At 26.1% G+C, this 11,190-nt stretch overlaps 1 protein-coding gene across 1 annotated transcript in view; it reads right to left on the bottom strand.

Moving 5' to 3' along the window:
- Nucleotides 1-3,639: 3,639 nt before the first annotated feature.
- The window catches only part of LOC141525921 (uncharacterized), a 36,635-nt gene continuing 29,084 nt past the window's right edge, over nt 3,640-11,190 (bottom strand). The window contains exons 12-13 of the mRNA XM_074240623.1: nt 5,308-5,590; nt 3,640-4,474 (exon numbers count right to left, since the gene is read on the bottom strand). Coding sequence (XP_074096724.1) covers nt 4,137-4,474; nt 5,308-5,590 — 621 coding nt within the window. The 3' untranslated portion in view covers nt 3,640-4,136. The remainder of the gene's footprint in view (nt 4,475-5,307; nt 5,591-11,190) is intronic.

Below are 11,190 nucleotides of genomic sequence, written 5' to 3'. Positions count from 1 at the left end.
ATAGTATAACTATTTCCAGTATGTATAACCCGCAAGCCTTGTTACCCTACCGTAGTAAAATAAAGCCTATTCACAAGGTTTTTGAAAAAATTTAATTTTGGTTTTTTTATGGTGAAAATTACCATTACTCCATTATATTTTATGTCTAATATATTAATTTAAAAATTAATGATACATTGCAATAATTAAATGCAATATTTTCGATTTTTTTTAAATCTCCCCTAGCTAGGCCTTATTACCCGCCGGTGCCTTATTATTGATGCATTTTAATTTACGAACATTTTTAAAATTTTGATTTTTCTCATTCAAATATTTGCGTGTCATTATTGGACGATTATTTTTACAATACTGTACGATTTCAAAGATCGCTACTAATTTGATAAATAGATTTTTTGATCTTACATATTCTACGACTACTCTACAATCGATAATTTTAATAAATGTTTGAAATTACAAACAATGAGGTATATAGTTTTTACATTAATTACACAGAATTGGTTTTTATATTATTTGTTAAAAAGGCAATAATTATCATTTGTGACATATGATAATTTTTAGTTACTTCTAGAATTGTATTGAAATTCATCTTCTAAAAATAGTTCATAAATGGTCACATAGCGGCATACCGAGTAGAGCACTCTCATACGCTATCGCGTTCTAGGGCGTGCAATTACTTGAGTATACTGAAATTTACCAACGTATTGAATTTGTTTTTATTACAAGTGCAATTTAAAATTTGTCACGTAAATTTGTAAATTTATTGATTGTTTTTAAACTGTGGTGAAATTTATATCATTGTACGAAGTAATTCAGATCCTAGTGTATGTAATTAAATAAGTAGGTGATTCAAGTTATTACGGACCAATTTCTGTTTATGTTAATTTTATTTTCAATTCAGCGACGTTTCGCCATGGATCATGGCTTTTTCAGGCATATATTACATAAAAAAATAATTACATATTAGCAATATTTCTTTACATAACAAATTTTAAAAAATTAATTTACTCAAAATTTTACAAAATTGGAAAAGTTTGTTGTAATTAAAATTTTAAAAATTTTTGAAAAAACCTTTTTTAAAATTAAAAAAAATTTTTTTAGAAAATTTTTTCAATATTTTTAAAATGTTTTAAAAGAGTTTACAAATTTTTTAAAGGATTCTGTTAGAATTCCTTTTAGAAGAATTTTTTTTAAATTTTTTCTTTTGGAAATTTTTAAGTAAGAATATTGAAATAATTTTGAAAGGTTATCTAAATTTCATGTTATTGAATAATTTTATAAAATTTGTTATGTAAAGAAATATTGCTAATATGTAATTATATTTATATGTAATAGATGCTCGAAGAAGCCATGATCCATGGCGAAACGTCGCTGAATTGAAAATAAAATTAACATAAAAAGAAATTGATCCGTAATAACCTGAATCACCAACTTATTTAAGTAAAATTTATATTTTTTCAGTTTATTAATTTAACCAAACAATAGAATTATTTTATTAATATCTTTCTTTTTCTTTGTGAAATTTCCGGATTTAGTAAATCATTCATTAGTTTTTGCTGTTAGATTTAATGAAATAAAGAAATAGATTAATAAAAGCTAGAAAAACAATATAGGTATGGGAAATCAAATGCATGGCAGGTTTACAATTAAGTTATAATTCTTTATGAAAAATGTATATCAAATTTATGATGAAGAAAGAAAATTTTTTTAAGAAATTTCTTTTGGCACTTGGATAAAATCGTGAGAAAAATTAATTTAAGAGTGGATTTATAGATGTTTGATTAATCTGAACATTGTAGATAAGCAATAAATTAATCGAAAAAATTTTCAATGCTATATATCAGTGAAAACATTTTTAACTGCAAATGTAATTCAACATATGGTTGAAAATAAAATTATCATAAATTTACAAATATGATGGTGAAGAATTAGCTAACGCAATTATTTAAAATATAATTTTATATATGTATTTTATACCATGAATATGCTGTATGCTTGTTAAAAAATAGAATCGTAGTTGTCATTTATTTTTAATCTGATGAAAAATCCGCCAGCGGAGAATTGTTGATTTTTTTTTTTTGTAATAATCTTAATTGTGTTTCTTTGTATAGTGTTTAACTAGCAAAATTTTATTTTTCTATAAAGTGCTATAATAACTTATGTGAATTATTTAAGATATATTGTTTTCACTCCCATAAGTGTATATTTATTTATTTTTACATAGTTACTCTTAGGGTCAACCTTGGTAATTTACTAGTAAGAGTCCTTATCAAAAATATTTTCTAATGTAAGTGATAAACATTATTTTTTTAACTGCCGTTCCTTTATTAATTATTTACTAGCAAAAATCAATTATTTTTTGTAGCCTACTTTAAAAACAAGTTTTAATTAATTGGTTTAAAATTTTTTTCTTATTCGATAAATTTATTCGAATTGAATTATTCAACTTATATTTCAAGAACTTAATAAAAATTTTGAAAGTAAAAGTTCTTCATATGTTTTCGATTGAATTGAATTTAATATAGTGCTGTAATTAAGTGAGAAAATAAATTTTGAAGGTTTCACAAGGATAAAAAAAAGAATATAAGGAAGTCTATTTTGAAGTACATTAGTTTGAAGGAAAAAATTTCAAATTGTTGGATATTCATTAGTGTGTCAAAATGTTCAAATTTTCAGATAATTTTTTACCGGAGATTTATTTGAGCATTTCCGGCCAAAATTTGAAATTTCAGCGGAAATGCCCAAACAAAGCTCCTGTTTAAAAATTTTCTGAAACTCAAATAAATCCTTTTACGCTCAAAATATGTCAGGAAATGACCAATCCAACTTCTGTCAAAAGCGGAACTCAAAATTCCAATTTTAAAAGGTCCATCACGGAAGTTACATTTTTGACACACCCTAATATTCATGTTTAGAAGTTACTTGAGAACATTTAAAGTACATTTTTTGGATGAAAAAAATTTAGAGTAATTTTAGAACACGATAACCTAATTTATTTTTATGGAGTGATATAATGATTAAGTTGATCCAAGGGAAAAAATTTTGACTGAACAAAATTATTCTGAAGAATTAGATCAAGCAGAAAAAATCTTGATTTAAAATATTTTTCTTAGTTCAAGAACTTTTTTGTAAAATTCAAAAAAAAATTTTTCAAAATAATTCTACAAGTTCAAAATTTTTTGAATTACGTTAATTTTTTTCTAAATCAAAGACTCGTGAAAAAATAGTCGAGTTTTTTGCGCCATTTTAATACATAGTTTATACTTCCTGTATCGTATAAGCTTGATGCACATCTTGTAATATCTTTCAATTCCGCGAGATTATAAAAAATTTATGAACCGTCTAGTGGATAGATAACAAATAGGTAATATTATCTACTAATATAAATCATGTATAACTCTGAGCCAAAAATATTATGGGTGGAAAAATAATTTTTTCTGAGTAGACTACATAGTAAATTATTTTACGTTTTTTTTTTTTTTTTTTTTTCGTGAAAAATATCGTTTATATCGTTGCACTTCATATTACTAACTAAACGAGCATAAACCATTTGTTAACAATATACTCTTTTATTGTGAATAGATCTTGATAATATTAATATATAAATGTTAATTATATTTTATAATATTAGAAAAAACTAACTTTCGAAATTATACTTCTTTGTAAACCTTATTTATAATTTAACAACTACAATTAATACTGACATCACACTAACAAATACACTTTGTACTTGAGTTGTTATCATTCACCACAATCTTTAATCAATTTTACTGATGATAACATTAGATCATTTTGATTAACTTTTTCATGTAAATTATCTATGACGTAACTATTGACAGTATTCATGTATATTTTCAACATATTTAAAATAATATTCTTCTTTGCAAATATATTTCAAAATATTCGTTGTAAAATTAATCAAATAACGTTTTTATAATATTAATTTTTTAGTATTGTATAATATAATAATCATGTATTTCAACGCATGGAGTACCTATACATTAAGTTTACGATCCATCTATCAAAACTATCACTAATTTTTTATGATATTTAATTAATTCTCTGTTAGTTTATATCTGGCGATAAAAATGTGTATTAAAAATGATCGGCATATTTCTTAAAAATATAAATTTTTTTAATTACATATGAAGATTTTCGTGATAACCATTCATTTCACTATACATCTTCTTTATGGGTTCTTTGTTATTAGTATTATTAGTAGCGTTAGAAGGTGCTGGTGCTATGCGATTAATTCCCGGAGGGATTCCATTTGCTAAATGACCGATGCCATTTTGAAATATTCGCGATGCTCCATTAGCTGCGCCATTTAAATGAACGTGATTGCCATTTTTTCGAGAAAACTTGAGTACATCGTTTGTAATTCGAGCGTTTTCATCTACAGCATCACGAATTTTCGATCCTATTTCTTTCTTCACTCCTCGATGATTTACTCCATTCATTATGTGAAAGAAGTTATCTGAAAGAACATTATTATTGTAATTATTTTACATGACAATTGATTTTTTGATTTACATCAACGAGATAGTGTTATTCGAAGTAATTTCATTGAAATTTTAAAATAAGGTACCCGCGGGTAATAAGGCCTAAGTGATAGAAATGCTATTTAAAATAACCGCTTTCGCTAAAGACTTCTCTAGTAGAAGCGTCTAGCATAGGAATGTCGCTATAAGTTTACAGAGTTCCGATACAACGTTCCTTATCTTCTATATTTCATCATCCGTCATATGCTAAAGTAGCGCAAAAGAAATCCTAAAAAATGATTTGAAAAAATGGTCAACATTTTTTACAATTTTACATTTAATAATTTAAAATCTTTGTTTTAATTTTTATCAACATCTTAAAAAGTATTGTTGCTCAATTTAAGTAATAATTGATCTTTAGTACCAATTTTATCAAGTATAGTATAACTATTTCCAGTATGTATAACCCGCACGCCTTGTTACCTTACCGTAGTAAAATAAAGCCTATTCACAAGGTTTTTGAAAAAATTTAATTTTGGTTTTTTTATGGTGAAAATTACCATTACTCTATTATATTTTATGGCTAATGTATTAATTTAAAAATTAAGGATACATTGCAATAATTAAATGCAATATTTTCGATTTTTTTTAAATCTCCCTTAGGTAGGCCTTATTACCCGCCGGTACCTTAATGCAAACTGTTAATTTAACAAAATAAACATAATTTAAATGTGATAACTTTGAGCAGCAATCGAAGAAACATAACTTCAAAAGTAACAAAGTTATGAATTTTTATTAAAAAAAGCGTGTAAAAATGAAAGTTACATACCTTTAAATGAAGGGTTACTTTTTTGTTTGTTGATAACATGATTGCTTATTGTGTTAACACCGTTTTTCAATCGTCCATTCGACATTTCTGTTTTTTGATAGTTGGAGTTGATGTTATCAGCTTCAAATACATTAGATTTATTATCATCATTATAATCAACTGGCGTTGATACTGCGAAATCTCGTGAATTAATTTCTTCTTTACGGCGCACTTGCCTCATCAATTGATAAAGAGTTGCTTCGAATTCTTGCTGAACTGAAGGTACATCTGTGTCTCCATCGATCTGAATTATAAAGAAATTATATTCAGTACAAAATTATTAATTTTATATTAGTTTTCATCACATTTCAGTGACGAGTTTTACTTAGCGAACAAGAAGTTGCACGCTTTTATACACTTAGAAATATTTAAAATATGTAAACATTTTTTTTAATTTTAGACGTACACTAACTATAGGCTAGTTATGTTCAATTAACTGGAATGAAAGAAATGACTAGTTTTTATTTTTTCAATATTAAAAAAAAAATTAATTAAAAAGTTTCACATGTGAAAATTAGTAAAAATTACAAGTAAAAATTTTAAGAAGCATTTTTTTATTGTAATTGATTTGTTATTAAAATTTTTAAAATTGACAGCTGACGGCTAACTTCAGCATTATACTTTTTAACTCATATTTTTTTATTCGGCTTGTCTAATGAAACTGATCATGATCAATTATCAGAATTAATTATTATCCAATCTAAAGAATTTTATTTTAGCTTTTCAAAATTTGATATACATTTGAAAAGTATATTTTTTTTAAATTACAAACAAAATTAAGAAAAGTTGTATGTATATATAGAGTCTAAATAGTACAAACTTTCATACTATTTTTTACATAAATCAATTAGCAAATTATATTAACAACAAATAACATTTTCAGATAGTAACTTGGATTATACTCAATAATCAATTTTAAAAGGTTAATTAACGTAAAATAAAAAAAATTAGGAAAACGGTTGACTCTAAAGGCCATTCCTGCAACTTCCCGCTAATACACGGGAAAAAGAAAACTCGAAAAATTACAGTATAAAATGTAAAGTCGGTCCCATTGTAATCAAAACTAGAAAAATTCCAGTTTGAAATAACATTTTTTTAAATTCAATTTTATAATTTAATATTCAGAGCTTTCAATTTAAATATTACATTTTACAATGTAATTCTTATAAAATCTGTAATAACTACATTAGAAACTGTAATTTTTCCAGTTTTCACGAAGCGCGATGTTGCATTATATACCGTAACTTTTCGAGTTTTTTTTTCCGTGTACCATACTTAAGTGCTCAAAATTGCACTTATTACGTTTTTGTGCTCTTCGAGCTCTAAGATATAATTTTCGTGTAATTTTGAGCTCACTGATCTCAAAGAGAGTGCTCTTCTATGCTTTTGAGATCTTCGAGCTCAAAAGTCTAATAGAGGTTTTATAAAACACTATTTTTTGAATTTTCAAACCGCAATAACTTTTGAATGAATGAATCGATTTTCACGAGGTTAGCGGCATTCGCTGCAGTTTTTTAAGCCTCATAAATAATTTTTAGGTTTCAATTTATCGAACTACTTTTTTCGGTTTTCTCTCGACAACGATAACTCACAAACGAATCAACTGATTTTGACCAGGCTGGCGGCGATCGACGTAGTTTTTAAGGTTAAGAGCTGATTAGTTTTTGGAATTGATCGGTACAGCTGTTTAAAAGTTATTCCAAAAAAAATTACATTTGAAAAAAAATTTTTTTGTAGTTTCTTCGAGTTTTCTCAAAGTTTACCCGTTCGAATCGGTTCAAAATCACAGAAAATCTAAGTTTGATGGAACTATTTAAAACGTTACTAGTTTACTTTCAATCCAAAAAACTGTTGACTTTTTGGTAAATTTTATTTAACAAGGCGTGAAAAATTAATAATTGTCAACTTAATTTCAACAAAATATTACCAAAAAAATTCTTGTGCCGCTTGGGAACTTCTTAACTTTTGAAAATTTTCAATTTTTTTAGCGGGAAGTTAAAAATAATTGACAGTCGATAATATTACTCTTTTTTATATCGAAAATTTCCTTCAATTCATTCATTAGTATTGACTAAATCTAGATATTGTGATTCAAAATTGATCTAAAAATTAACTAATCATTTAATTTTGAGTATTCTAAATGCATTGCAAAAAATTTCATCTGAACTAGAAGTGGAATTCACTTGCTATAACGGAACTAAAATAATAACTCTATAGGTTAATTGATAGAGTCGTTATTATTGTAGATAGTGGAATAGATCAACAAATTCGGTAGAATTTGGCGCCAAGTTCCGTTCAAAACGGAGCGCCAGACTACCGAATGTTATTACTGTAAGCAGAACGGCTTTTCGGGGTTACAAAATTTTATTTTAATTCTGAGGTACTTTTTTAACTTAATTTGTTATCATCAAGATTAATTAATCACTTATTTTACCGTTTTAATCAATTATTTATACTTGCAACAATTTATTCACTTAAAATTATTAAATTTTATCAGCACATACTATAGCTCGCTCAGATTTTTCAATTCTGACTTTTTTTGCTGGAGAAATATATCCGCCCTAGACTAGATAAAATAAAAATGTGTAGTAATCTTTTTAAAGATACGAAACTACAGTTAAAAAAAGTAATTCATAGCTTACATTTACGACCGCCAGGGTGCGCTGGAATTATATCCACATAAACTGTAGACAGTTTGCGGTAAACAATACAGCCAATGCGAGATTTAAGATAGCACCCCAGAAGTTTTTTTTTTTAATTTTGAACTTTTTTTTTATCACATCGTTAGTTCATCGTTTGTTCTTCATCGCTTACTATCAACATTTGTTTGATTTGTTAGTTCTCTATTTATTTATTTAAAAAAAAATTTCTTATTAATATATCTTTAAGTTAGCCTCCCTATTGGATTTTTTAATATTTTTTTAGCAATACGGCTCATTAAACCTCTCTTCTCGATTGTTTATGTATATATAACAATCGTTTCTACTTCACATTGTTTATTTGTTGTTTAATCAACATTTTTAATTAGCTGAATATTTTTATTCTAAATATTTGCAGTGCGCATGCGTCAACTTTACGTTTATCCACAGATTCGGTATAATCTGGCGGCAAGTTCCGTTCAAAAATTCCGTTGTAAACGGAGCGCCAGACTACCGACTGTGTTTACTGTAAGCGGAATGGTATTTCAAGGTTGCAAAATTTTATTTAATTATATGGTACTCCTTTTTCCAAAATGATATATCATAAAAGTAAGTCATACTCTATTTTACTGATATTAATTAATTATAATCAATTATAACATTTAATTCACTTAAAATTATTAAATTTTATCAGCACAAACTATAGTAAGCCCAGAAATTTCGATCCTGACTTTTTTTTCATGGAGAAAAGTCACCGCCACAGACTAGATAAAATAAAAATGTGTAGTAATCTTACTATAGATACGCAACTACACTGAAAAAAGTTAATTCACAGCTTGCATCTACAACCACCAGAGTGCACTGGAATTATTTCTACATAAACTGTAGATTCAACGGGATAGCTCACTGAAGTTAGAACCCCAAATTTTTTTCTTTTAATTTTTGATTTTTTTTTCTATCACGTTTTCAGCTTTTCGTTTGTTCTTTATTATTCACTCTCAACATTTGATCGTTCTCCATTTATTTTAAAAAGAATTTATTAATAATGTACCTTTAAGTTAGCCCCCCTGTCGCATTTTTTAATATTTTGGTAGCAATTTGAGTCATCAAGCCTCTATTTTTGATTGTTCATGTATATTTAACATTTGTTCCTACTTCACATTTTTTATTTGTTGTTTAATTAACATTTTTAATTAGCTGTATGTATGCATTCTAAATATTTGCACTGCGCATGCGTCAACTTTACGTATATAGACTTTTAGCGCGGTCTTTTGAAAATGATAGTGACCAGCACAGTGATTAGAGTAAGTGTATTTTTCTTGTAATTTTAATTATAGAGGTCACAGGACAAAAGGGCAACGTGTAGTTTTTAATAATTTTATAATAAGTTTTATTTTAATAAAGTATTGAAATTTTTTGTTAATTGTTATGGATTTTTTTTTTTTTTTTTTTTTAATAGTTCGTAGTATTGATGAAAATAGAATTGATGAAAATAAAAAAAAAAAATGTACATGCATTGATTAACAATTCTCTCGATATTTTTAAAAAATTTAGAATGAAATGAATATTTATTTACTTAATGACATTGATATTGACTGACGTCATTGGTGTATTGTGTCATTTACTTACAACAATGTCATAATAACAATAACACTAATAATAAAAATTATGAGAATGAAATTAATTATATCGGTAATACCAAATTGAGGTTAAAAATATCATTATCATTATTATTACTGAATGAATTATTGTTATTATTAAATTAATGTGTATTAGAGTATTAAATCCAAATCAACAACTTTTTTAATTCAAAAAAATGTTAAAATTTTTAGTGTATATAAATAAAAATGTAAAATCCCTATTAATAAGATTGTTAATCGCTTTTAACCGCGGAGTTTACGCGGATCAGTCACGTTAAGTTTTTTAATGCTACTAGCTACTATGAGAGAAACAGAATTTCAATTTTTTTATTAGGATTTGATTATCAAAATTAATGAATAAACAACCTATCATATTAGAATAGCTTTGCCTGCATTAATTTATTCATTTATGAATTTTCAATTTTGCGCGGGAAAAATTTAATTTTGAAATTAAGAATGTTAAAATACTTTATAAATACAAAATTTCTAGAACAAACTATCAAACAACTTCATATGTGGATGGTTTTCAAACCTATTCTTTCTATTGAATTTCATTTATTAACTAGACTAAATACACAACAGGCTAAAGATTGTTTGAGTTTTACTTTCTTCCTTCAGGCCAGCAGTTCAAGATTTAGGCAATTCTCATTGGATAGTGTACACATTCTACGACTTTATAGTCGTTGCCTGTAGGTGGCAATGTTATTCAATCGAGTGGATTTCAAATAATTGTAATTTTTAGGCCATAGGTATTACAATTATGCGTATGATGCATTGTCCCCTTTATTAACAATAATGTCATTGTAACAATAACAATAATAATCATTATAAAAATGAAATTTATTATATCGGTAATGATAAATTGATTTTAAAAGTATCATTATCATTGTTTATCTTTACCAAAATAATTATTGTTATTGTTAAATTAATGTGTAGTAGAGCATTAAATCTAGATAACAACTTTTTTAATTCAAAAAAATGTTAAACTTTAACTATATATACATAAAAAATTTAAAATCCCCATTGATAAGCTAGTTAATTGATTGAAACCGAAGAGTTTACACGGGTCAGTCACGTTAAGTTTTTAATGCTACTAGCTACTATGAGAGAAACAGAATTTTAATTTTTTTGTTAGGATTTGATTTTCAAAATTAACGAACAAATAACCTTTTATATGATAATAGCTTTACCTGCATTAATTAATTTATTTACATATTTCTAATTTTACGCGGGAAAAGTTCAATTTTAAAATTAAGAGGCGAGCAAAAATTACACTTAACAAAAAGATATGAAATCCGAACAAAAACATTTTCACTGTAAAAAATTGCGCCAAGTCCACGTTCATAAAACTCATCTCAATAACATCTGCACTTTGCAAAAAAATAAGACTCGTTACAATAATTTTCATTCTATACAAAAAAAAGTTAAATACAAAAAAATACCAAGAAACCGTCATAATGTTGAAAAAATTGAAAAAAATTTGTTGAAAATTTAAAAATTAAGAAAAAATTTTTTTATCGTACTTGGCGCGCGTCATTGAGTACCCCAAATTTTTTCGAACGAAT

The sequence above is a fragment of the Cotesia typhae genome, unplaced genomic scaffold, assembly GCF_013202065.1.
Source record: "Cotesia typhae breed Kobodo isofemale line unplaced genomic scaffold, CoteBio_Ctyphae contig_28, whole genome shotgun sequence".
NCBI lineage: Eukaryota > Metazoa > Arthropoda > Insecta > Hymenoptera > Braconidae > Cotesia > Cotesia typhae.
The sequence above is the reverse complement of the archived record's forward strand: the minus strand, read 5'-3'. Positions and strand labels throughout refer to the sequence as shown.